A 27,948-nucleotide genomic window follows, 5' to 3' on the forward strand; every position below is an offset into this window, starting at 1 on the left:
ATTTCTACTGGATAATAGTAGGGTGATCTCTGGTATAAGGCAGAGAGCTGTTTCACAAGTTCACAGGATTGGCCATACAGAGATATTGGAAATATTGACTTTTGTACCCATATTTTGTAAAGTAAGTGTAGTGTTGTGGGAAGGGGAAATTTAAACCTCCTGATTCAGGAAGGGGCTGACATGCAAAGTCATCCTGAAAAGGGCCAATCAACAAGTACAGATGATGTGATTATAACAAACATTTTGAGTCACCAAAATTGTCCTGGAAATAGAGCGTGCATATATTTCCATCCTACTATTCCCTTTTGGGTTAAGCAACACTATATAGTGTAGAAAAGGCATAAGAAATAGTATACCAAATAAATTAAAGGCAGGAATTAAAAGAAAAGGAAGATATACCTAAATCTAGGTTACACCAACATCATTCACTACACCTGTGCATACTTTTCTATCCCTGCAAATAGCTCCTACCACAGACCTGTACATTTTTCATTCTGGTAACTCACTTTTGTATTTAATCCACATTCATCCAGGATCCATTCAGTTTTAGCCCTATCTGTTCTTGTCTTACGACATGCACTTCTCAAGTAACCCATGCCAACTGCATTCAACTTACTTCTGTGTTTCTCCTGATATATCCAACTCTCACTACTGTAAAACGAAGTAGGCAGAAGCACACTCCTATAGACAGCCATTTTTGCTTCTTTCAACAAAACATTCATTCTGCACAACACCATCATATACTAACCACATATAACTGCTACCTTTCTACCTGGAAGTAGATAAATTGGTACCTTGGCTGAATGTTTTACCAAACATGGGGGAATGGATAGAGATAATAGAATAGAATAGAATATAGAATATAAATGATCCAGCTCATTGAAATGGTATTGTGAGTGTATGCCATGATTAAATAATAGAACTGTCTAAAAATAAAATTGATGCAAAATTGATTCAGGACGTGGAATAGGCAAGGCAACTCAAGTGAAAGAACTAATTTAAAATCAATAGTATACACACATAGCATTCCAGGGGCTGCCATATATCATAATCAGGGGTAGACAAGCTGGTACCCTCCAGATTTTATGGATTATGATTTACAGAATCCTTGCCATTAGCTAGGCTAGGGTTTTTAGTGGCTGAAATTCAAAACAATTGGAGGGCACCAAGTAAACTATCATCCAACACTCTATTGGGTACATAATTTAAGTTTTTCATTTTAAAAAAGGGACACCAAAATATTTCAAATCCTTGTTTAAGATCCCTTGGCAACTTACCAGCCACCGTTTCAGTGTGATAGGGTTGACGTTAAAGTCTTTCACTAGTCCTAAATCATGATACATGTGTTCTAAGCAACTCAGCATCTGGAGGAAAAATAAAAAGTATACATTTTTATATTATATTTCTTTGCACATTAAAATACATTCATATAGCCTATTGAATGCAGCTAGCAAGTTGAACTCCGTAATTTTAATTTTTTAATTCCCCAAACTCACTGAGCTTACAAGTCACTGGGAGCTCCCCCTTGATGACCAAATGACATATTGTTACAATGTAATACATTGTTCTAAATTTTACATAATGCTTTTTTATTTTTAACAATTAAGGAAGAAATCCTCAGAATTACAGAGGATGTTTACTTCTGTTCAAATCAACAGCATGACTCTTAATTTTTCTTGGAATAGAAGTGACATCAGTATCTCTTTTCTATGGCAGGAGACCAATTCTCACGACTCTCTAAATTTCTCCCTCATTCTCTACCCATACTAAATAAAACAATCTAATATTTTTTTAAAAGAAAAAAATCTTTTCTTTAGTAATGAATTGATCCCAGTTCTATGAACCCTTCGAATTATGCTTTACAGTAGATTTGGAGAAGAATCCCAGAAGAGAACAGAATCTGGTAAGAAAATACATACTTTTCAATTTTTTGTGCAGGAAATAAAATAATCTGCATAGTTTAACAGCACACTCAAGGAAAACATTATTTTATGATGACAGTCATAAGATATAAATTTCTATTTTTCAGTGTTGAGTGCTGTCATTCAGTATTTGAAACTTGAATATTTCTTCTCTCTAATTACTGGTAATTCTATTACTTTGGCATTTAAAATGTCCCATTAGGGTAAGGTATTGGAAGTAGACAGAATAAGGCTTACTAATTCTTAAGGAAATTTTTAAAAGTTATTGTGTTATTACTTTGTATTATAATGATGCAGTAAGGCTAAAATTTAAAATTCTATTAAATAAACACAGTGCACACCTGGGTAAAGGCTAATATAAGTGAACACCTCATATGACCTTCTGTCAAAGGGTGAATAATCCATCTGATGCTGTGACTCTGTATTCATATTGTCTTATGGAATGGCTTCAGAACAGAGAAGGAGCATATGGTGTTTATGAACATCTAATACAATCACTCGTTGTACTAAGATGCTTTCTAGTTTGTCTGAAAACCCCCAATACCATTATTTCTACCAATTACTTGGACAAAGGGGGCTTACACATAAAATCATAGTGTTGGAAAGGACCTTGAGGATAATCTTATCTATCCTTGTCTGCTAGAGCATGGCCTACAATGCAACATGCATCGTTGATAAATATGTGTTCAGCTTACAGGGTCAACCACCTCCTGACCTTATCAATGTCACGTTTGAGAAGTTCTCACTATTAGGAAGTTTCTTTTAATGTTTACCATTTTCTTTTCCCCCATTCCCTGAATTTCCAACCCTTGGCTCTAGTCCTGCCTTCTCATAAAAAGCAAAACAAGTCTGTTCCTTCTTCATGATAGTCCTTCAGATATTGGAAAACTATTACTGTATCTTCCCCATATATTTTGTTTTGTAACCTAACCATACCCAGCTCTTGCCAGCATTCTTCATTACTGCACTTTCTTCAGCCTAGTTGAACAGGCTCCAGTTCATCAATGCTTTTTTAAAATGAAGTATTCAAAAGTGGACCCAAACTGCAACTGGTCCTATTAGTTTGTGAACTAACACTAGTTTCTATTTATTCTATTCAGTTGCATCCTCTTTTTAAGAAGACATATCTATTGCTTCTCATCTTCAGCTTTCCCAATCTAGTGGTCTCCAAATAACCACCCAGAGTACCTCTGGTGGGAGGAGATGGGCAGTGACAAATCTGATAAATAAATAAATAAATAAAATACTTTAGGCTACGATTTCCATCAGTATGGCCAATGGTCTAGCATGATGCAAGCAGTAATTTAAAACATCTAAAGAATTCTCCATTGGAAAAGATTTTCAAATGTCTATTTTCCTTTCCATGCATATCAAATGGGTTTTGAAACACTGTAGGAATTAGGAACCAACTTCAAGAAAAATATAGTCAAATTGGAACTGGTTGAAAGGAAGACAGCAAAGATTGCTAGTGCTGTTAAAGGGGCATGGTGTTTACTTTTCAACCTTTAAACTGTATGGGATTCAAATATTTTAAGAATATTTCCTCCCATATAAACTTGGCAGTGCATTAAAATCATAGATGAGGAACTTTTCTTTGGGTGGCTTTTGGAAGAGAGGTACATGATAAGGGCATGAAGGGCACTTCATGGTGATGCCTTGACTTTATATGGGTTTATGATCATGCTAAACCATCATTTGTTTTAATGATAGTTCAGTACAGGCCCGCAACTAGGGTCTCTGTCACCCGGGGCAAACATGGATTCCACGCCCATTTTGGCACCCCCCATGCTCATTTTGGGGCCTCCCCAGCGTGGCGCCTGGGGCACATGCCCCGCTTTCCCCCCCTAGTTGCAGCCCTGGTTTAGTAAAGAAGCCAGAAACAAGTTAGAATAAGTCTTGCAGGTGACTTGTTTAGCCAGTTCTGGGTTTCGTTTCTCTCAATTTTCAGTTGGTTTGCTTTGCATCTCAATGGATTGATTAAAGGGTAGGGTGGAGCATGAACCAGAGGTAAACCAAGAAACCACAAATAAATTATCTGTCCATATTGTCATATCACTGTTTCACCCTGAACTGCAACAATTAAGCCAACAAAAATATGGTTTCAAAGTGAGCTTCACTGTTCTAAAATAAATCATGGTGGTTTCACTGACCCTAATAACATTTGGACTAAGCTAAAAATATACAAACCTTGTTATGTTTTAGCATGACATGCAAACCTTACTTCTCAAATGCCTTTTCTAGGTATTTGAGAATCTAGGTCTCACTTCAACATGTGTTATTTTTTTTAAGTGCCATATTAGCATATTCCTTTTGGGGGTGAATTTTTAATTTAATTTTAGCTTATTCAAAGAATGAAAAAGAAATCTGGTACATATTTCTTTAAAATTAAAATTATATAATCAAACAAAACAGTAGCAATTACAGCATAGACATGACACTGCATTTTTCCACCACCATCCTTCATTCTCTGCACAAAAATGCATACAGAACAGTTTATATTTTGAAATGATGCAGTCCTCCAACATGCATTTTTGTAACATTTTGTACAAAATAATTTGTACAGCAATATTGCATAAAATGCATATTTTGGAGGAAATTGCATAAAATAAAACAGAACCTCCAACAATTAAAAATAAAACTGAAAATTTGATTGAACAAGTGATATGTCAATGGCTGGTGCAAATCAGTTTTAAACTGATCCCTGTATCTCTAGTTTATTTGGATAGTGAGATTTTAACCTGGTTAATAAGCTTTGCTTTAATGCCTTTCAATTTATGATGTAGTTATTTATTTTTATATTATGAAATACTTTAAGGTATTTTATAATATAAAAGGTGGTCAGATGTGGTCTACATTCTTTGGAATTTTTTAAAATGATAAATCCTGTGAGAAGATACTAAAGGAGCAGCATATGCTTAAATGGTAGTAAGGCTGAATAAGACAGAAATGTCTTCTTAAAGAAGTTGAAGAACTTTCTCACTGAAGGGGCCCAAGTCTTGTTCTCAGCTGTCCCCAAGGGAAGGCCTAGACTGCATGGGTATGATGTAGGAAGAGAGATTACAGCTGAATATGATGAGAGGCTTCTTAATAGTAAGAGCAGCTTGCAAATGCAGCTGTTACCCAGAGGGTAATCAGTTCTCCCTCACCGAAGATCTTTAGGGACAGACCAACAGTCATCTGTGGGAATGATCTAGTTCTACATTTCCTGTACCAAGGACAGAACTAAACTAAATGGTCTATTGCTCCCTTCTACTCTGTGAATCATGTAATTCTAACTACTCGACTCTAATTTCTTCTGCTTTTCTACTCTACATCTATATATAGAATCAATCTTTTTAGACAATGAATTGTGTTTATATATTTTCAAAGCAGTTCCTGGATGACATTAAGATCAAGGTTCCAGTCCTCAAGCAATCATGAACAAAGCCACAAAATAACCTTACAGGATGAAAGGTCAGGGATTTGTTTCCAAAGAGCTGCATTACCTCATTGGGTTCCCACAGCCAGACATCAAAAGTTGGTTTCCTAAGAGCATCTATTGTCTCCTGAGAAAGCATGTACTGGAGAGAAAACAAGCGTTTGTTATGAATGTATGTTGTATATCTTTAGATTAGTAAATCGGACGACTCAGCTGAAGTTCTTCTTTATCTAAGTTGAGTGCTTGTTTTCAAACATCAAGTATCATCCCCAAACATTCTCATTCTCATTCTCTCTCTCTCTCTTTCTCCACCCCACCACTCCACCCACAGAATATGGGCCTCACTTGTAACCAACTACAGCAGAAACATCTCCTGGCAACCTATTTTTTCTGTTGTACTGTATTATTGAGATGTTATCTTTATCTGATACCCATCCCTTAAGTGAGACAGCCTTAAGTTGTCTTTAGCTGCACAAATTTCAGAGTAATGTTTCCATCTAATACTGATACATCCAAGTGCTACTTCAAGGTGTACACAGTCTGTTAGGCTCATCATCCATTACTGGATGACTGCAGTGGCTTGAAACAGAGGCAGGAAAGGATCAGCAGTGGGACAGCATATTTCATGCTGGTAAAGATTTCTGCTGAACCAAGGAAGGGTGGATAACACTTCAACTCGGCAGTGGGGAAAGGCCCTCAGTCATACAGTAGAGACAAACCAAGTGTGGTAGTGATAGCACCAGTCAGAGCATCCACTCCTAGAACTAACATTTACTGGGAGTATTTAAGGGTTTTTTAACCATTTAAAATATTTCACGAATCACATCCTGGGACCCTTTACTGAGATTATAAGTTAATAAGTTTTTCAAGGAAAATTAATAATGATTATACATTTGATATTCCAGGATTGTGTTGATAGCAAATTCATAAGACTTTTTGGGATGGGCAATCTTTTGCAGCCAAGGACCACATTTTCAGCTACAAAAATCAGATCTGAGGGCTGCAAGGGCCATGGACAATAATGTGATGCTGTCCTGGTGAAGGTTTGCCTCCCCCCCACTTTTTTTTTCCAGTTTGAGCAGGTTTCAGGTCCAAAACTGGTACATATTTATTTTGTATCTGAAACATAAAAATGAAACAGGAACATGCATGGTTTTGCCACCAAATTTTAGCAGCATAGTGAGCAATAGGGCCAAAAGCATGGGGGTTCAGGAGCAACATGTTGTTTATTGATTCCCCCCTCCCATTTTAAAAGGAACCTTAAGGGAAAGAATACTATGAGCTGTCACATCTGAATTCATATTTGTCAGCTCTTTCTCCAGATAATGTTTACTGTAGTAAGCTGTAAGAAGACCAGGTTGAGGGGAGAGATTTTCAACACAATGTTTCTGAGTCTCCCTTCCTGCCTATGTCCTCCTAGGCACTATTTTGCAGAAAGCAAAAGATGCCAAGAATACTTCTAGCCAATGTGATGATCAGCTCTGTCCAAAGATATTCTGACTGTTTCTATATGTCATTATACCTTAGGATAGGATGGAACATCCCTTCGGGGTATCAGCTTTTTGTTTTCATCCAGGAAACTGTATTTACAGGGGCAGTTGGTCCTGTGCAGAAAACAAAATCCAACACTCAGTATCTAAAGAAAACTTAAAAATAAGCGGCTGTTCAAAATAAGAAAGGCTCGGAACTGTCCGAAAACAATTTCATTTACACTCACGGGACACAATCAAAAAATTGTTCACTCCAAGGTTCACTCCTGCAAAATTCATTTTCTTCTTTTCACAGCAGACAAACCACACTGCTTTCCTCTTAACAACATAATATTCCAAGAGATTTGCAAAGAAATGTAGCTTTTGGAGATGTGTTTGCCAAACACGAAAGTGCATTTCAAGTCTTTGGAAAAAAACAAAGCTAAGATATGCTGCAGGTGCAGGAACATTTTTGTTTGTTTGTTTGAAGAAAACTGAAGACAATGAAGTACATTTAAGCATGTACATTCAACAATCCTTATTCCCTACTAAGAAATACTTAGGATTGCTATGTTAAAACATTTAATTTCCTTATGTGGGGCCCATTTCATACTATCCAACACCTGTCAAGATTATCTTTGTGAACCAAAAACCAATTCATACATTTCAAGATGTGGAAATCTTTTCTCCAAAAACAGTATCCGTATCAGCAGTATCATACAGAAGGACCTATACTGTGTCTTAGGTTTTTGCTACATGAAAAAGGAAACTGCAGTCTTACAGAATCCTCCCTCTAATGTCACTCACTGATAGGTAAACTATTCACTCAAGATTGAATCTATCAAAATAGAAATGAAGTAGGAATGAGTTCCTTGAAGATATGACTGTGTTATGGCCTTCCCAGTTTCTCCTAAGCTACCCTTCTCAGATATGGATGAGAACATTGTCCCATTGTCAACATGGAAGTAAGATTCAAACTGGCGTTTTATTCGGATACCATCTTGCCTTTTTGCCCAGTGGCAAAATACCTCAGTTTGATGTAACATATATGCCACAAACCACACTCAGCAGGCTGCAAAATCAAACCTAGTTCCATTCTTCTACTTCTTATTACAGCAGTGTGGTGTAATGGTTGAGTTGTTGAACTAGGACCAGGATACCTAAATTGAAGTCCACCCTTAGCTGCAGAAACTCACTGGGTGACTTTGGGCCAATCCCTGCCCAAAGTACCTCACAGGATTTTTGTAGGAGAAAACTGAAGGGGGAATATTGTTTATACTGCATTGAGCTCCAGGATGAAAGGCCAGATACAAATCAGACAGATAGACAAACAGACAGACATCCTGATTTTATTCATAAGATGAACAAGCTCAGCATCCAAATATAAAGAATGGTAAACTATAAAATAAAACATGTGCAAAGCTAGTAAGAAAAGGGCATATTCAATTTCTTCCTTGTACTCTGCCCCTTATGTTGCTATGAGGGAAAAAATGCACCACAAACAGCAATGGAAATTAAGCAATGCTGTGCACATAGCTGGATGGTTGTTAAATTTATTTGATAAATAGGAACCTCTTTTATCTCCCTATTTAAATATCATGCGGTAGCTGATATGGAGGATTCTACCACAGGACCATCTATTTCATTTGCAAACTAACCTCCTTTAATCCTCAGGTCAATTTGCATTCCTTGCTGGCTGATCACACAGGCATTTGCATCTCAGTCATGTCCCAAACTGCAGTGTAGTTTGCATCCTGACTCACTGTTTTCAGGGGTTCCAAAAAAGAGACATGGGTGGGTATGGCAGTGGGGCACTGTTGAAAGAATCAGTTTATCCTTGCTTTTGCCCTTTCCATAGCTAAATATTCAGTATGCTGCCCAATAAGTGCTTGCTCTTATCCACTTCCCACTGGCTTCCCATTTGCCACAGAGTTTCCTCTGCAGTGTGAAGTAACAAACATCTCCTCCTCTTTCTTTAAAAGAAAAAAAAAAGGGGGGGGGAGGCCATTTATTCACTATTTTTGTACAGTATGGCACAATTTTTTTTTTGATAAGGACTTCATTCAATTTCAAAATATGTAGTTAAATACAATATAGGAAATATAGGAAAGCAAGAAGATAGAGCTAAAGAAGAACGAAAAAACTATGAAGGTGAAGTGTTTTATCCTAATGTTTTAGCCTGCTTTGCTGGGTCAAATGGAGTTGGGGGACGAGGGCGTGGCAGGTAGTTTCTCTAATTAGCAAAGACTTACTGCCAGCAGACACAGGATGGCCTTGTGCACAAGCTCTATCTACACTGGAAGTGAAATCTCCCTGGAAAAGACTTCTTCCAAGAGGGCTGACAAAGCAGAGGGAGATGGGTTTGGGAGAATTTACGGTGGGTCACTTACAAAATGCAGCCCATGAGGTGGGACTGGTTATCTCCAGCTGTCGAAGTAACGCATTTCCTACAGATGGAAGACCTGTAGGTCTGCCATTGGGTGTACACTTATTATTTTTGCTTTTCATCAGATCACTGAGAAGTGTATGAATATGAGAAAGGAAGTTTATTGCATATTTATTGATTCTGAGGAATTATATGATAGTGAACAGGCCTAAATTATAGAAAGTTTTGCATAAGCAAAGAGTTGAAAAGTGTGCATAAAAATAAATAAAATGCTTAGCAAATGGTCCAACACTGTGCAGGGAGTAAAGACAATGAGATGTGTTCTCATGGTTGTTTAATGGATTTAGGGATAAGCATATAAAGAAAGTTTGTGATGACCACAGATGTCTGTGCATTAGGGATGCGAATGTGTTTGTGCTTTTATATACAGATGATGCCACATTTATGACTGACAACCCAAAGGTTTTGCAGCAAATATTATATAGACTGCATGATGCAACAAGAAGTATAGATCTCAAAATAATTGCATCAGAGACCACAATAACTGTGTTTGACAGAGAAATGGAGTGAATGAATGCAACTTATACATAAATAGTAAAAACCAGGAGCAAGATGAATTTATGTATCTTGATACAATATTTATTGAAGATGGGAAAACGGATGGAGAAATTCTAATATACGCAACTTCTGGTAGAAAGTATGTCTTCTCATGCTAGGAAGAAATGCTTGTCAAAAGATGTGAACATGGCTGTGTACAAAAGCATGCTTCTGCCCATTTTGTTATATGGAGATGTAAGTTGGGTATGTCAGGAAAAAACATTAAAAAGATGAATGCAGTGGGAATGGATTACTGTTCTTACAAGACTGTGAGGTAAAACAGTAAGAGATAGGGTCAAGAATGAATGCATGGTTAACAAATGGGGTGTCAGGCCTAGCCCAAGAACAACATGGAAGCAAGCCAGCCAAATTCCAATTCTTTATTTACTTACACCATATAGACAGAATCTTGCCAGACTAAATCTATTCTACTCTAACCTAAAGGATATAACCTGGGAGGCTCTAGGGAGTGGCTACTCTGAATCTCCTTCTCTTCTCACGGTCCAGCTCCGGCTGTGCTGTCTTTTGTCTTGCCCCCACTCCTTGGAATGTGCCCCCTCCTTCCTGAGAACCTGCTGCATTACTGTAGTCCATCACATCACCTCCCCCTTTATAGACACATTCCATCACATCTGGCCAGTACAAAAGTAGTGCAGCATATTGAGGTGGTTTGGTCTTATAAAGAGAACAAATGAGGATAGAATTGCAAAACAAATATACTGTATATGCATGAAGAATGAATGGACCAAGTGGAAGGGGAATATAAAGAAATTTTGGTTTGATGGAGTTGATTAGACTCTTAAAAAGAAAGAGGGGAAAAAGCTAAAAGTACAAAATGGAAAGTATGATTGTGATGTACTGATGTGGAAGAAGCAAGGATGGTTTGCAAGGACAAAATGGTATGGAGACATATAGCGAATAGTATCGACATAAACTATTTTTAGTTACTGTATACTTCCTTTCCTGTTTCTTAACTTGGCTTACTATTTTTTACTTCTCTTTTGTGCATTGCATAATATTGCTTACCCCAAATGGTATATGCCACTGCAACAACCTACCAAGTCATGTTGCCTCGGAAACATGAAACTCCCTGTCATTTTATTCAATAAATATCCTTTTTCAGGACAAAGGGTATATGAATGTGAATGTGCACACACAAATGATCCATCTTCTTTTTATGAAATAAATATGAGTGATTCACAGCAATGATCTATGTTTGTTCTGAAGAAGCAGATTCAGATGCTGATGCAAGAGCCATCTGTTTAAGCTGAGATGGCAGTGGATGGTATCTCATGCAGGTTTTAGAAGTTGCATCAAGAGTGCAGTCTTTGCAGGAATGAACATGTGTGTGCAAGAGAGAGGGGAAAATATAGTTGATGTATTGGGAGGAAGAAAAGACAACAAACATAGCAGTGTTCAGAGAAATCTTTTTCAAGGGACATAGGTTTTGACAGTTTTCCAGGAAAGAAAACAATATTGCAAGCTTGAAATTATGAGTGCTATCACACTGGAATTTCACAGACAATATAAAATCTAAAGTCAGAAAAGGCAAACTATCAGCTATCCCAGCAAGGAAAAAGGAGGGCAGAGCATTACAGGGGTTGGCAAACAGGGGCCTTGTAGGTTTGAATATCTGCTATATTTTCACGACTGACGAAATATATTCCTACACGTGCTGAAAAATTAAATGCAATTAAAAGAAAGAGCACAGAAAGAACCTTGAAATACAATCAAGAAGTAGCCAGTGGATTTTAGAACTGTGGCCTAGCAGGGTGGTTTAAGTTTTGCTAAAAGGAATTAATAGTCAAAATTAATGAGATACCAAGGTTCAACTTCATTCTTAGCATATGTGCATTTTCCAGTAAGACAAATGGCAGTAAAGGTGATGCAAGTAGAGAGAAAAGGATTGGGGGTTACAAAGAGGAAACCCTTAAACTGGTTTGTTCAGAAGAACTGCACAAACATTGTCTTTAGTGAATTGTAAAATTCTGTGCAAAGAAACACGAATACTAACTGAAGCACAGTTAAATGTAATGCAAACAGTCTCACATCTTCACATAATTTTCCATAACTGATAACAAGAAAAAAATCCTGATATGCATCCCTGCAGCTGAAACTCTTTGGGCATACCGCATCTCCAAACACTGTAATTTAAAAATTCCCTCGCCTCTGCCCCCACCCCCACCCCCCAGTCACGATAGGTAGGTCAGTCTGTATTTGAGATGGAGGCACACCAAACAACCTTCTCGTGACTAACATGCAGAACAATTTGCTATCCATCCCTTTCGGTAACGGTTTTAAATGTCTCTTTAGCTGTTGACGTGCTTGTTCTGTGAGGAATGTCAGCAACGAAAAAGCCTGAGGTTTTCGTTCATGCAATCTACTACAACAAGCAACGGCTGCTTCTGCTGCTGTTGTAATTACAGTTCCAAACCTGGTAATATATCAGATTAGTTGACTGGCTTCTTCCGTAAAGAGGAAATAACTCATTTGGGGGGTTAAAATATAGCATGCACGTTCCCTCACAGTGCAAGAGGAGTTGCTCTGTACAGTATATATTGTGATGTTTCCTCAGATTACGTTTTGTATCGGAGCAGGTCCACTTCTTATAAGAAAGTCTGTTACCAAACTAATGTTTTTCTTGGCAGAAGAATTTTTTGTTCTCTGCATAAAGCCAGGGCAAGAAGTCTTTATTACCGGATGGGTAAATGGAGGGAAACCAAGATGTTAATCTTTCCAAGAGTTATTTTTCCAGTTATTCTTTAACTATTAAGGGACCATATGTTCTTAAATAAAACTAATGAATCTTGTCTTTTTATTCACGCTGATTTAAAAAACCCCACCAAAAAGCTTCGTAATTTTTGAATAGTGACCATTATGAATGAGAAATTATTTGGTTTATCAGATGGCAGTCCTATGCACATTGACCTGGAAGTAAGCCCCACTGTTGATTTTAATCTTTGTACACTGCCCAGAGTCACTGTTGTGAGACGGATGGCCATATAAGTTTGTTTGTTTGTTTTTATTGTTGTTTGTTTGATTTCTATAGCTGTCCATCTCAACAAGTGACATGTTTAAATAAATAAATCTCAGTTGGATTTTACCCATTTATATTTATTTATTAGATTTATACCCCACCATTCCTCCAAAGCTCTAGGCAAAATTCATTTGCTCACTGATTTATTTATTGCATTTATATCCCACCTTTTCTCTGAGAGCACAAGTTGGCCTACAAAGGTTTCTTCCCTAATTTTAGTCCTACAATGACCCTGTGAAGTGGATTGGGCTGTGAATGGCCAAGCCACCTTGGGGTCTCCATAACTGAATGTAGACTTGACCCTGGATCTCCATGGTCCAAGACTAAACTGACCATCACCACCCTACTCTGGGTCTCTGTAGATTGGCTTCTAAGTAAACCTTCAGAATTCTCCCAATGCAGAAGCAGGCCTTCAGAAGTGCATTTCTTCACAAACAACAAAAAGCAAAGCTTACCTGGTACTTCTTGCAGTCATTTCATCCCTCATCTTTTTGATGTCACTCTTACACTTTTCTATTTCCACTACTTTCAGTCCTTCCACTGTCAACAAAGTAAAACAACAGGGAGGTTACCATGGAGAAGCCTGAAAGATCTCATTGCAGTAATTGAGCAGAATTTCAAAAGCCACCGAACAGCATGCTGGTGATTCAGCAGCCTTTCAATTTGAAACCTGTTCCTCTACAGGTAAGTACTACTAATAGAATCAATCATTCAACATAATACAACATTAAGAGTAACATTAAAAGTAGCAGAAAAGCAGAGCTACATCGCTATTGTAAGCCACAACAGCAACATCCAGCTGTTCTTCAGCTTCTTCAAACCATCTCTAAGAATAGGAATAGATGAAAGCATCAAGCAGTGCTGTGGCAGTGTTATATTAATACAAAGAACTATATAGAGACAAACTTGCTTTGTTGGCTTTCCATTTAGCATTCTGTTAAATAAAGAAAGGTGCCATGATAGCTCCTTATATAGAAGCACCAGTTATGTGACTAAGCCCTGGATCAACTTTTTCCCAGCCTGGTGTCCTCCTAACCAGTATATTAGGTGTTGCAAACTCAAGGCATCTGGGGGGCACTAGATGGGGGAAGGCTGCCCTAGATAGAAAGCAACTCCAACTGGGTTTTTTTAAGCAGTGGAGAAAGTTTGATCTGCTGTTTCAGCCTTTCCCAAAAGAATATCAGATGAATTAGATTATAAGTCCTGTCATTTCCAGCCACCACAGCAACTGACTAAATTGGCTGAGAAGAGAGTAATAGCCCAACATATCTAAAGGATGGGTGCCTGGTTGGGAAAGGCTCTAGTATATGTTCAGATTGTACAGGCAACAAATAAATCAGTAAGGCAAAACAATGAAAAGACATTTCCCTCTACTTTCAACAACTTTGCTCATTTAATGAAATATAAGTAATCCTTTCCCAATGAGAGGTATGAAAGTGTTGAGAGGAGGAGGAGGAAAAGGGCCGCAGCAGCAGCAGCACAGGGACGAGAAGGTATGGACTATGTCCTCCAACATGTGATGATTGATAGCACTAATGATTGCATGGAAAACCTCTGGTCTAAATGTACTAAATAGTGTGTGCTCATAACACGATTTAGATGAACAAAGGATATGAATCAAGTTATTCTTGGTACAGAATCACTTTATGAGCCCATTTTCCTGTAATGATCCTCCCATACAAACTTGCTGGAACTACCTCTACACTGACATTATAATGTTTATGAACTGCTCAGCAATAAATTCTCAGCCTGACTGGGACATTCATCACACCAGCATTGCATGTTTCCTGCTGGGCAGCACCAGCAACAAACCTCTACAAACAACTGGAACAATCTATATTTTTAGTAGTTTTCAAATACTACAGTCTCTGTAGGGTGGCGTGGCCTCTTCTCACTTACCAATGGCCACTCATGTGTGTCATACACATGTATGAGCTAGAGACCTCAGGCTCTCACTTGGGGATAAACAGCACGTGAACATGCATTGAATAAGACTCACCAGCAGTGATTTGAACACATTTGTGTTTCAATCTCACTACATGGGAATACTAGTGGCTCCAAGTTTCATTTGTGCAAAACCATACAATGAAAACTAATAAAGAGACATATTTAACTAAAATCATTGAAGCAATTGAAGAGAGAAAGTTTCAATCCTTTGGGCTCACTATACTTTTGTCTGTTTCAATAATAGCTTTAATGCAATATTTAGTCATTCCTGAATTCCATTTCATATTATTCTATTTTTCTGTCACCAATATTTGTATATGAATTTGACTCATTTTAAAAGGAAAAATCCTTCCATCAGAACCTTGTTTTTCACTGAATTCTGATAAAAATTTATTTTTTTTACAAGGCAGCAATTTGCAGACAAAAGCTTTTAAAAGACTATATGTAGGTTGTGAAAGTGATAAAAAAAATCCCATTACTCAAAATTCTTATTTTAAAGTATTATAATAGTTCATTTTCTGATGGCACATAATCTATCAAAAATGTTCATTATATAAGCATCTTAACAAAGGAGGCTATCAGATACATATAATTTTGTACCATTTCTTTCTATAGCTTTAAAAAATACACTCCCCCCCCCAAAGAACTGTACCTTAAATATGCCTAGTTTTGCACTTCTAGGATCCCTGAAAGGTTTTCTTGGAACCTTAGAATATTGCAGACTTCCCTCTAGGAGCTCTGCCGCTTGACTTAGAACAGTGTTTCTCAACCTTGGGAACTTTAAGATGTGTAGACTTCAACTCCCAGAATTCCCTAGCCCAGCCAGCTATTCTGGGAGTTGAAGTCCACCCATCTTAAAGTTCCCAAGGTTGAGAAACACTGATTTAGACAGTATACACAACACCTGTGAACATGGCCTTCATCTTGCTTTTCAAAGAAGATACCACAACTGAAGGACCTTGTCTAGAACTGCAGCCTGGCTGAGAGTCCTCCCAGGTTATTTAGAAACTATATACCCTTACTGTACAGGACTGAAGATTTTATACCAACTTTCTGTACAGTGATTTTAAACAGATAAAGTAGGATGAGAAACAAGATTTTAGACTTGAAAGACTGCTTTTTCCCCCTTTTCCGTCTCCAATACTATACCCTGCCAAGAAGAAGGCATAATGTACGCTCATAAAAAGTTTAAGATCTCACAAATTTATTTATTTATTTATTTATTTATTTATTTATTTATTTATTTATTTATTTAAGGCTTCTGCTTGTTAGAAAAAAGAACTCACATTCCACTCTCTTCTCCAGCATTGCCAGTTGATTAAATACTTCGGTTTTCAGTTCATCAATTTTAAATACCCTGGAGAGGAAACAATAACAACCCCAAACATAAGTAAGAAGATATGCATGAAAAACGTAACATCTGTTGATGGGAAAAGAATAAGTACTGAAAGTCAGTGTTTAGATGCATTGAAAGATACTTCAAAAATAACTGAAAGTATCCAGTTACAATCTATTTCCCAGCGAAAGACCTGCTGCAGGTACAAGGATCTTACATGCAACTTATGAATCTCCTCCTGTCTACATGGATTCCCCATTTAATTCAGATTAGAAGAAAAGATAGTGCATATTGGGTTACTTCACTTAAAGACATGTAAAACAACTCTTCTCTGAAATAAATGGAGGAATCAGTATACTTGTTAGGAATGCTTTATTTGCTAGATATACATATAAACTTATAGATATACTGTTTTACACTTCTAGAATGTGCAGCTGCTCATCCATGTTTATTCAAATATAATAATATGGTCATGAGTCTGGCTAGTTATAATTCTATTAAAGGTGATTTGAGTTAAATGTACTATTTCTGTAAAGCTTCATCTGTGATGAAGATAATTCTCTTTTCTTTTTCAAGGTGAAGAAAGCATACACAATGCAACAAGTTAATGTCTCCTTAGCAGAAAATCCCCCTGGGTTAAAAGTGGCTTCATTTCAAGCATGGGTGCATTTTTTGTAGCCTTCAATGAATTAATCTTGTCCATTTTCCCGCTCCAGACTAGACTGTTTGAGAACTGCAAGGGAAGATAAGAAGGAAGGATATACAGTAGGGCTCTTCAACATAGAACCATTTCTATTCCTAACCCTCCAAAGCATTTTGAAACCAATCTTAACTATCAGTTTTCAATCCTGCTAGCCTTTGAATACCAAGAACATGCCAGGAACAATATGAGCCAGTAGGCCAATGTAAAAACTGCCATGCAGTCAGTGCCCTCTCTTCCAAGCTATGGCAGCACCTAGAGTAAGAAAACTCCCCTCACTTCTGTCTACCTAGAAAGGGAAAATATTAAACTGCTAGCCCTCCCCACCATGTTTCCAATACATGCTGTGAGCATTTCAGTATAATTTGTATCCTATTTGTTATAGACAAGCTCAAAGTGACATACATCATACTCTCTCCTCCTATTTCTCCCTATAACAACAACCCTGTGAGGTTGGTTAGGCTGAGGGTGACTGGCCCAGAGTCATCCAGTAAGCTTCTGTGGCTAAGGATGGACGAGAACCTGGGTCTCCCCATTTCTAGTCTCGTACCTTTACCACTACACCATACTGGCTTTTGTTGTTTGGTTCAAAAAATCTGAGCTGTTGGTTTGAGGGGAAAGTTGCTTGGCTATCCAAATGCCTCCTTTTTGTATATGACTGAAAGCTAAGATGATGGCATGACACCAATTCTGCAGCCAGGGGCTTTTCCACTAGCTGCAACTATGGTAGTATAGAGTTTCCAACTGTATGGGTAGATGGTGACTCCCTGAAACTCAGAAGCTGGAAGGTGAGTGGGATGAGGCAAGTATCTAGGGACACTCTTTATATAAGCAGAGAAAATAAAGCTGTGCCAGTTCTTACAGGAATTTAGAAACTGACTAGAAGAATTAAGGTCAGGTTTGCTGATAAGGTTGCCTGTGAAACTAACTACAGAAACACCAAGTACAGGTGGGGGCAGGCAAGATGAAGTAAAAATTCCTGGGACTGGGGAAATAGCCCGCCTCCAAATCCCACACAGCTTCAGGGATGCAAATTGCAAACTACAAATCAGCCCCAGGCCCAGGGCAGGAGCAGAGCCAAGGCCCTCTGTGGAAGGGCCATAGTTTTAAAATTACTGTATAGGGAAACAATTACCTTGAGAGTTGCTCAACCACTTGCTCCAGCAAATTCTGAAACAATTCTTCTTTCTCTATTAAAAATAAAACATAAAATAAGAAAGTTCATATCCTGAAAGAAAACAGAGTTATATCCCACAGCAGAGTCTGACAAATAATATCTTCAAGAAAGATTATAAGCTTTGCCATCCTTATCCATTTGGTCTAGTGGTTAAGTCACAAGGCTAGAAACAGGAGTCTGTGAGTTCTAGTCCTGCCTTAGGCATGAAATCCGGCTGGCTGACCTTGGGCCAGTCCCTCTGTCTCAGCCCCACTCACCTCACAGGGTTGTTGTGGGGAAAATAGGAGGAGGAAGGAGTATTAGGTATGTTCACCGCCTTGAGTTATTTATAAAAATAATAAAGATGGGATAAAATAATCTAACAATAATATTACTCCAGTATTCCTTTTGTCCTGATAACAGAAGGATGGATTTTGTATGGTACTGAGCAGAAGTACACAACAGGAACCTCCTTAGGCCTCAACAAGCCTGGAAACTCCTTTCAGACGTTGGAGACACAATTTTAATTTCAGATTCTGCCTTCCTCCCCATGGTGAGAAGGGAATGTTGCATGGATGGAAGATGAGACCCTCTATTCCATGGAATCTGAAGTTCTCTTGGCACTTCAGTAGGAAGTCATGTTCTCATTCTAATGTCTGGTTAACATTGTAACGTTTCACATGTCATTCTCTGTTCCGTGTTCCTTCACCCGGGGTTTTTCCATTCTTTCGCCCTCCATTGTTTTGAGGGCTTGGAATGCATGTTTGGGTTTGCGCTCCTGTTCAAGGTTACTTTCCCAGGCGCGTCTAACGGCTTTCAGCACCTGGGAGGGGGAGCGTCCTGACGGGCGACGGGGCGGGACCTGCTTACAAGCAAGCCTTTTAAGTTTGTATTTGGCGCGCTTTTGCTCATTCTCAGCTTTCTCTGTATTTGCATACTATTCCTTTAATAAATCAGTTATCTTTAAGCCCGAGCTTGTGAGACTGAGTATTTGGGTTTAGGCAATCGTTACAACCGCCTTGAGTTATTTATAAAAATAATAAAGATGGGATAAAATAATCTAACAATAATATTACTCCAGTATTCCTTTTGTCCTGATAACAGAAGGATGGATTTTGTATGGTACTGAGCAGAAGTACACAACAGGAACCTCCTTAGGCCTCAACAAGCCTGGAAACTCCTTTCAGACGTTGGAGACACAATTTTAATTTCAGATTCTGCCTTCCTCCCCATGGTGAGAAGGGAATGTTGCATGGATGGAAGATGAGACCCTCTATTCCATGGAATCTGAAGTTCTCTTGGCACTTCAGTAGGAGCACCTTTCATTACAGTATGTCCATTTTCTCTCCCTAAACCCTCAGAAGCAATCTGCAGATCAGCCATGAATATTTTCCTTTTTTGCTTTGAAATGCTGAGAACAAGAAAAGAAAATCACTGTCCTGTCCCAACCTGCTCAGGTCCTGCTGCAGTAAAGATGCCCTCATCCCCACTCCAAAAGAAAGAGTTCCCTTCCCTATAAACCCAAAACCAAGAGTTAGCGCTTTGCTCACTGCTCTCCTCTGGTGCTAAACACATAATCCCCACGCACGCCTACTCACACAGCAAGACCTTCACAACAGCTAGTGCCACGGAAAGGCCTTTCTTAGTAGTGGCATCTCTGTGCAGGATGCCTGCATAAGGAGGCTCACTTGATGCCTAGTTTTTGATACCATTTTATTACTAAATGCCTTTAGTTACAAATGCCTACAATTACAATCTGAGACACAGCAATTACATAATAGGGCTATGCCACTTCCAATATTGATGTATTGCATCTTTCAGACAGCTTTTATCTACCTCCCCACTTCTGACGTTGCCTGAAGGAGACTGTGTCACCCCTACAGTATTGCATGGCTAAACCTGTTAATTCTCAATTTTCCCAACAGAGCCACATTCATACATTCCACAACATGGAAATATTTTGCTATTACCTTCTGGGATGCATTTCCAACTTCCGGTTTAGCTACAGTTCTGGGATTTTCCTAGTGGCTTTCTCGCCAGGCCTGACCATGCTTACTTTTTCAAGATCAGCCAATATCCACTATATGCTCCCACCTGCTCTGTTATGCTAAACAAGTTTGAGTCTATTGCTACAATGCCAGCTCTAAGTTTTTACTCAAAGTATCCCAAACTTCTTGTGCTGCTTATTTCTTGATCCAGCCACAAACACTCTCTCAGTACTGCATTTTCACCATCAGATTATTTTTGAAGCCAACAAAATTTCATAATGCCCCATTTCCCCTTGTTTTCTCTGACTGTAAGCCTGCATTTTTTCCTTTTAGCAAAATCATTGTACTCCACTTGGCTTTTGAGATCTTTAATAAATAATGAACATTATTCATAGAGTGTAGGTTTTCATGGCTGCTATTTATTGGTGAAATGACAGTGAATAAGTACTGATTTTTACTAGTCATGTAACTGTTTTTTTCACAGGAGAACTAAAACTGAACTTGGAACAAGATGTTACATCCTTATATACTGCCTGTATTCAATGGAGCAAGATGCCCTCAAGCAATCATAGGTGAAAGTGAAAGGTCCCCTGTGCAAGCACAGAGTCATGTCTGACCCTTTGGAGGGACACCACTTTTGCAAGTTTAAGAACTTGGCAGACTATAGCGGGGTGGTTTGCCGTTGCCTTCCCCAGTCGTCACCTTCCCCAGCAAGCTGGGTACTCATTTTACCGACCTCGGAAGGATGGAAGGCTGAGTTGACCTGAGCCGGCTACCCGAGAATCCAGCTTCCACTGGGATCGAACCCAGGTCGTGGGGAGAGTTTTGGTTGCAATACTGCCACCTACCACTCTGCACCACACTACCTACCATGTAAATGATAGGTAATATTTCCCCTATTTAAATTATTTGGATGTCTATACATTTCTAATAAGTCTCTGATAATTCTGGAGAAATATCTGTTACATTGTGCCAGGATGCTGCCATTCTCCAGTTTGCCCAATGTAACTATCCCCACACTGGCAATTTATCCTATACATTTCCACAGTTTGATTCTAGGTTTGGAAAATGTATCCATATTAGAGGTTAGCAGTCATTCTGTCTTATCCACAATTGCTAATCTTACACCCACACTTTTTTTTTCAGGTCAGCAGGGTTAATCCCATTACTTGATGGGATAGACTCTGTCCTTGTTAGAAAGTCAGTAGATCAGGCCAATAAAGTTATTCTCCTGGGCAGGACTTTACTGCATAGTGAGTGGGTCTGTTCCGTTCCTGTACAACATCAGTACAAAGGACTATTTCCTCTAAAGCAGGGTTTCTCAACCAGGGTTCTGTGGAACCCTGGGGTTCCATGAGAGGTCACTAGGGGTTCCCAGGGGGATCACAATTTATCTAAAAAATTATTTCAAATTTGGGCAACTTCACATTAAAGAGGTAAGTTTCATTATTTATTTTCAGTTTAAAAACACTATTATTGCATATATACAGGCCTACATATGAAACAAATAAAATAATTTTGTAACTTGTGGCCTATATTTGAGCCTGAATGTGCAGGGGTTCCTTGAGGCTTAAAAAATATTTCAAGGGGTTGTCCAGGGACAAAAGGTTGAGAATGGCTCCTCTAAATTGTATTGTCTCTTCCTCCTACACCTCATTTTGCAGAATCCACTTGGGATGTTATTCTAGAACTGTTAGGGAAGGGTGTTTCCATATCTGATGTTGTGTTGAAACCTCACATTTCTTAAACGGTCCTGAAAATAATATCATATTTCACCTATTTATGTTTATATGACAGAATTTGAAAGGAATACAACCAAGCCGAATGCAACTTTCACTGTTCATAGGAAGGCTTTTGGAGTTATTGCCACAGGTGTTCAAATGTACACATTTTGCTGGTAGTGTTTTTGTCCAGAGTTCATCTTTTAGGTATCCAATTAAAGGTTCCTGATACAGCTACTTAAGGGTGATTCCCCTGAAAAGATATATTGCTTATATGGTCTGATACAGCGCTTTAATGTATATAAAGCCATTAAGACCTGGCTTTTGTCATGAGTGCCGTTGAGCTGAAGACATCAGTGCAATGGCACACATGACAATAACGAGGAAACAGGGGAAGGGGCTCAAGATAAGCAGCCATCAACTCACAAAGAAGAAAGAAGAAGATACAAAGGCTAAGCGGATCGCGAGGCACACCCAGGCTGTTAGCGCTAGCGCAACGGAGATCGCCCAGCTGACAGCAGTCACCGGATGAATAAGGAAACCGATGATGGGCGATCCCGGAGCGCCAGCGGGGCCTCGCAACCCCTCACCTACCGGCAAGACACAATGTTGGACAAAGGGGGGGTGACGTAACCCTGAGTGAGGGGGCGCTGACCGGCGCGGGGTATTTAAACCCCGCACCGGTGCGCTCCTGTCACTCTCAGCTTTTTTCTACAACTGGCACTACGCGATGAATAAACCAGAGCCTGCTTCAACTGAACCAGTGTCTGTGTATTACTCGGCGGTAGGCAGTGCATGACATAAAGCTGAGAGTCACAAACTCAGCCTCGCCGAGCCCCACCGGACGACAACGAGCCGCGGGAGGAGTAGACGGCGAGAAGACCAGGAACGATGAGGCCGGCGCGACGCGGACAAGGGGGGCGAGCCGCACGGCAAGAAGCAGAGGAGGACCGATCGAGGCCAGAGGCACCGCGGACTCCCGGAGCCATGGACACCCACCCGGCCCAACCCGAGCCTCAGCTCCAACCCCAAGGGGAGATGGCGATGGAGGCAACCCGGCCACGGGAGGGAGCAACATACCTCCCAAGACCAGCGGAGAACCCCGCGCCCCACATCGCACCCCAGCCACGGGCATGGAGTGGCAGCCCAACGGCGGTAAGCACGGGGGAGGACGAAGAAGCAACCCAGCCGACGGCGGAGGAAGCGGGCCAACGGACGGGAGTGCCTGAACCCCACCGGCGACCCACCCCCGCCGACACACCGATGGAACCGGCCCCAGCGGCGGTGCGGATCGCGGACGGGGATGCACAAGCTAGACTCGCGGCCATGGAGACCCAACTGAAGGAACTCCGGACCATGCTTCAATCGTTGATGTCCCCTGCACCGCCCAACGACGTCCCCGCACAGGTCCACACCCCGAGCGAGGCGCCGCACTCCCACGGGCCAGATGATGGTCAACAAACGGCCCAGGCGGACGACGCCACAGGCCGGGAAGTGAGAAGAGGGGGCCCACAAAACGCCCGGGCCCCAAAGGACTTCCCCATCTTCTTTGATGGGAACCCCGCGAAACTGTCGTTCTTCATTACGAACGCCAGGGAGTTCATGGGGAGGCACGGACACTCCTATGACTCCGAAGCAGACAAGATCGCAGCCGTGGCGATCAAACTACAAGACCGGGTGGCGGACTGGTACGTCCAACTGTACGAGTCCAGCTCCCCCGCCCTCGCCAACTTCCACGCCTTCATCACCGAGATGAAGAGCTACTTTGAGGACCCACTAGCCAAAGTGAGGGCGAAAAGCGCACTCCAAAGACTCAAACAGGGCGCACGCACTGTCCCGGACTACGCCCTCGAGTTCAAAGCCCTCGCAGGGAAGATCAACGACTGGTCCGAGACCACCCTGCTGGAAATGTTCAAAAGGGGGCTCAACCGCGACGTACTCCAATGGGCCCTCTACCGGGACGACCCGGAGACTCTACACGGTTGGATCCACCTCGCGGGGAAAGCAGAACACGCGCACCGCACCTTCCTCATGGCAACGACGGAAGACACGACCAACACCTGCCCAAAGGTACCCGCGCCACACGTGGGGACGGCCGGTCCCACATACCCAAGGAAGAAATTTAATCGCGGGCCCTGCGGGAGGTGTGGAAAACTGGGGCACAAGACGGCAGATTGCTTCGCCAACCGACCGCCGGCTAGTGTGCCCAAACCCGCCCCGAAAACTAGCCTCAAACCACCTAACCCGCCGCCGCCCCCCCACCGCCGAATGACCGGAGCCACAGTGACACCAGACAAAGGCTGGGACGCCTACTGGGGGGGAGAGGACGCCGTAGACCCAGACCAGCCGGCGGGAAATGCTCCCCGCCTGCCCTGAAACGCGTTGCGAGGCAGGCGGTGGGACAGCAGCGCGGACCACCTCGACAGAACGGCGAAAGCTCCGTTATAATGGCGGCAATCAAACTCTCTGCCGGCAACGGAGTCATCACGGCCGCGGCACTAGTGGACTCGGGGTGCTCGAAAAACCTGATCCACCCCGACTTAGTCGCCAAACTCGACCTCCGCTGCTCCCCCCTCCCCACGCCGCTGGCATTCCACCACCTGGACGGCTCAACAACGGGAGGGAAACCAGCCAGAATGCAGACCGAGCCGGTCACCCTGCAAATGGGCACCCACACCGAACGCACATCGTTCGTAGTCACCCACATCGGACGACCCATTGCAGTCTTGGGAATGCCATGGCTCGCGACAAACAACCCGCGCATCGACTGGGAGACCCGCACCTTCCTATTCGGCGATGGCGAGTACCGGGCGCCAGTTCCGGCGGGCAGAACCAACCCCACTGTGGGACGAGCAGAGGCGGCTACACAGGACAACACAGCTACCACAGCAGACCTACCGGAACAATACGCTGACTTCTCCGAGGTCTTCGGAGAGGCAGAAGCTGATCAACTACCCCCCCACCGCAAGACGGACTGTTGGATTGACCTGCTGCCCGACGTCCCCTTACCTAGACCGAAGATCTACTCGATGACCCCGAAGGAGATGGCAACCCTCCGGGAGTTCATCGATAAAAACCTAGAGAGGGGATTCATAGAGCCAGCATGCTCACCGGTCGGAGCCCCCGTCTTATTCCGGGAGAAGAAAGACGGCACCCTACGGCTCTGCACCGACTACCGGGGCCTAAACGCGGCTTCCCTGTCCAATAAATACCCCTTACCCCTGGTAAAAGATATGCTCGCCCACCTGTCCACGGGCAAGGTCTTCTCCAAGCTGGACCTTCGCAAGGCGTACTACCGCATCCGAATCAGGGAGGGGGACGAATGGAAAACTGCGTTCAACTGCCCCCTAGGCGCCTTCCAGTACAAAGTGCTGCCGTTCGGACTCGCGGGGGCCCCAGGGGTGTTTATGCAGCTCATCAATGAGGTCCTGCATGAACACCTGTTCAAAGGGGTCCTCGTCTACATAGACGATGTCCTTATCTACACCAAAACGCACGAGGAACATGTGACCCTAGTCAGACAAGTCCTCGATAAGCTAAGAAGGGCGCAGCTCTATGCCAAACCCGCAAAGTGCGAATTCCATAAAGCGCGCCTAGACTACCTGGGGTACCAAATCTCCGGAGACGGCATAGAAATGGACCCCGCAAAAGTCAAGGCGGTGGTGAACTGGGAACGCCCCCGCAACAGACGCCAACTCCAGAGCTTCCTCGGCTTCGCGAATTTTTACAGGTCATTCGCCCGGGGGTTCGCGGAGATAGCCCTCCCCCTAACGGACCTCCTCAAAACCAAAGGGGTGGGGGACACCCGACGCGCCAAGAACCCGGGCACAGTATTGAATTGGACTCCCGCGTGCCAGACTGCATTCAATAAGTTGAAAGCGCTGTTCACCACAGAGCCAATCCTCGCGCACCCGGACCCAGAACGGCCGTTCGTGGTCCAAGCCGACGCCTCAGACTTCTCCCTGGAGGCCATCCTACTCCAAAAGGACCCCACAGGACTCCTGAAACCATGCGCCTACCTGTCGAGGAAATTCTCCGAGACAGAAAGGCGATGGCACGTCTGGGAGAAGGAAGCCTTCGCAGTAAAATCGGCGCTGGAAACATGGAGACACCTACTCGAAGGAGCCGCCCAACCATTCGAGGTCTGGACCGACCACCGGAACCTCGAGGCCCTCCGAACGCCCAGACGCCTCAGCCCAAAACAGGTCCGATGGGCCCAATTCTTCAGCCGCTTCAACTTTCAGCTGAAGTTCATGCCGGGAAAAAAGAACTTCCTGGCTGATGCCCTTTCCTGACTGCCCCAAGACGAAGAGCCCGCCCCAGACACGATTGGGACGGTCCTATCCGCTTCCCAACTGGGGATGGCTGTGACCACCCGGAGCGGCGCTCGGAGGCAGCACGACTCTACGGCGCAACCGACGGCGGGACAACCAGTGACCAGACGATGCCAACCACAACTACCAGGGGGGATACGCACGGACCTCACCGCCGCCCTCAAAACCGACCCCTGGTTCCTGGCAAACCCCGACAAGGTAACGATGGCACAGGACCTGGCATGGGGGGAAGGCAGAATCTATGACAAGGCGTCAATTCTGGTGGCCCGCGCTAAGACGGGACGTGAAAGCCTACGTAGCGTCCTGCCCAACGTGCGCCAGAGCCAAACGGGCACCAGGCAAGCCCTCGGGACTTTTACAACAGGTGGCGGAACCCTCCCGCCCATGGGAGGAAATCTCCATGGATTTTATAGTAGACCTCCCACCCAGCCAGAAGAAAACGGCCATTTGGGTGGTGAAAGACTACTTTTCGAAACAGGCCCACTTCATCCCCTGCACATCGGTCCCGTCCGCACAACAACTAGCCAAACTCTTCCTCATCCACGTGTACAGGTTACACGGATGTCCCGCACATGTGGTGACCGACAGGGGCACACAATTCACTTCTAAATTCTGGCGGGCCTTCCTAAAGCTGACGGGGACCCAACAGGCCCTATCCACTGCCTGGCACCCCCAGATGGACGGAGCCACAGAGGTCCTCAATGCCACCCTAGAACAATTCATACGCTCATACATCAACTACCATCAAGACGACTGGGCCGAACTGCTCCCGTTCGCCGAAGTCGCATATAACAACGCCGTCCACACGAGCACGGGGAAAACTCCGTTCGAGGTAGTCTCGGGGCGCGACTTCGTCCCCATACCGGAGCTACCACAACCCCCGGGACCCCAGGTGGACGCTAGTGACTGGGGACGGAAGATTGCGGAATCGTGGCCAATAATCACGGCAGCGCTGAAGGAAGCACAGGCGGCCTACAAAGAGCAGGCCGACAAGCACCGGCGCCAACAACCGACGTTCCAGGCTGGGGATATGGTCTACCTATCCACCAAATTCCTAAAGTCGCCCCAACCCTCGAAAAAACTGGGGCCTAAGTACATCGGGCCGTTCCGAGTCACACAGATAGTGAACCCGGTGGCAATACGCTTGGACCTGCCACACAACCTATGGAGACTCCACCCGGTATTCCACACCAGCCTCCTGAAACCTGCAACTACCTCTCGATGGCACCCAAGCACGCCACTGCCCTCACTGGTGATGATCGACGGCCAACATCACTTCAAAGTAAGGGACATACTTGACTCCCGCAGGCAACGGGGAACTTTACACTATTTGGTCAGGTGGAAACACTTCCCCCACCCAGAATGGGTGGCGGCGCACAACGTTAACGCACCTGACCTGACCCGGGCTTTTCACCGGGCGTACCCCGACAAGCCTAAGGCGAGACAAGCAAACCGGCACCTGCATACCCCCTCCCCCGTGGGCCCCCCCCGCCTACCGTGCCCCAAGGGAAAGGGCCCCCCCAAGCCCGCGACTTGGGTGGACCTCCCCCCCCGGGACTCACCCCCCCCGCCCCGGGCCCACGAGGGAGTGACAAGCAGTCGCCAGCACCCTCCCCCCGCCCCGGGCCCACGGGGGAGTGGCAATCAAGTCAACAGTGCATACCTGGGGGCAACGCCCAGGAGCACACATAACAAAGGCGACGCACTTAGAATAAAAATAAGGGCCCTACCTGGAGCTGATAAGCACCCGACCAGCCACGCCTCTCTCCTCGCCGAACTGAGCCAAACAAGCAGGGTGTGGCCAGAGCATGCGCACGCCCAGGGTGTGATCGGGGCATGCGCACTGGGAACACACCCTAGATGGACACGTGGTAGAGGGCGGAACAAAGGGAGGGGCGAAAACACTCCGGCGGGAAATTCAAAAAAAAAAAAAACCA

The 27,948-nt window shown here is 43.1% G+C and overlaps 1 protein-coding gene across 5 annotated transcripts in view; it reads right to left on the bottom strand.

Moving 5' to 3' along the window:
* The window catches only part of PDE9A (phosphodiesterase 9A), a 61,134-nt gene that overhangs the window by 18,840 nt on the left and 14,346 nt on the right, over positions 1-27,948 (bottom strand). For all 5 annotated transcript variants that reach the window (XM_063305311.1, XM_063305313.1, XM_063305309.1 and 2 more), the window contains exons 2-7: positions 17,948-18,002; positions 16,063-16,133; positions 13,285-13,369; positions 6,863-6,944; positions 5,408-5,482; positions 1,278-1,364 (exon numbers count right to left, since the gene is read on the bottom strand). In XM_063305311.1, coding sequence (XP_063161381.1) covers positions 1,278-1,364; positions 5,408-5,482; positions 6,863-6,944; positions 13,285-13,369; positions 16,063-16,133; positions 17,948-18,002 — 455 coding nt within the window. The remainder of the gene's footprint in view (positions 1-1,277; positions 1,365-5,407; positions 5,483-6,862; positions 6,945-13,284; positions 13,370-16,062; positions 16,134-17,947; positions 18,003-27,948) is intronic.

Source organism: Candoia aspera, chromosome 5, assembly GCF_035149785.1.
Source record: "Candoia aspera isolate rCanAsp1 chromosome 5, rCanAsp1.hap2, whole genome shotgun sequence".
NCBI lineage: Eukaryota > Metazoa > Chordata > Lepidosauria > Squamata > Boidae > Candoia > Candoia aspera.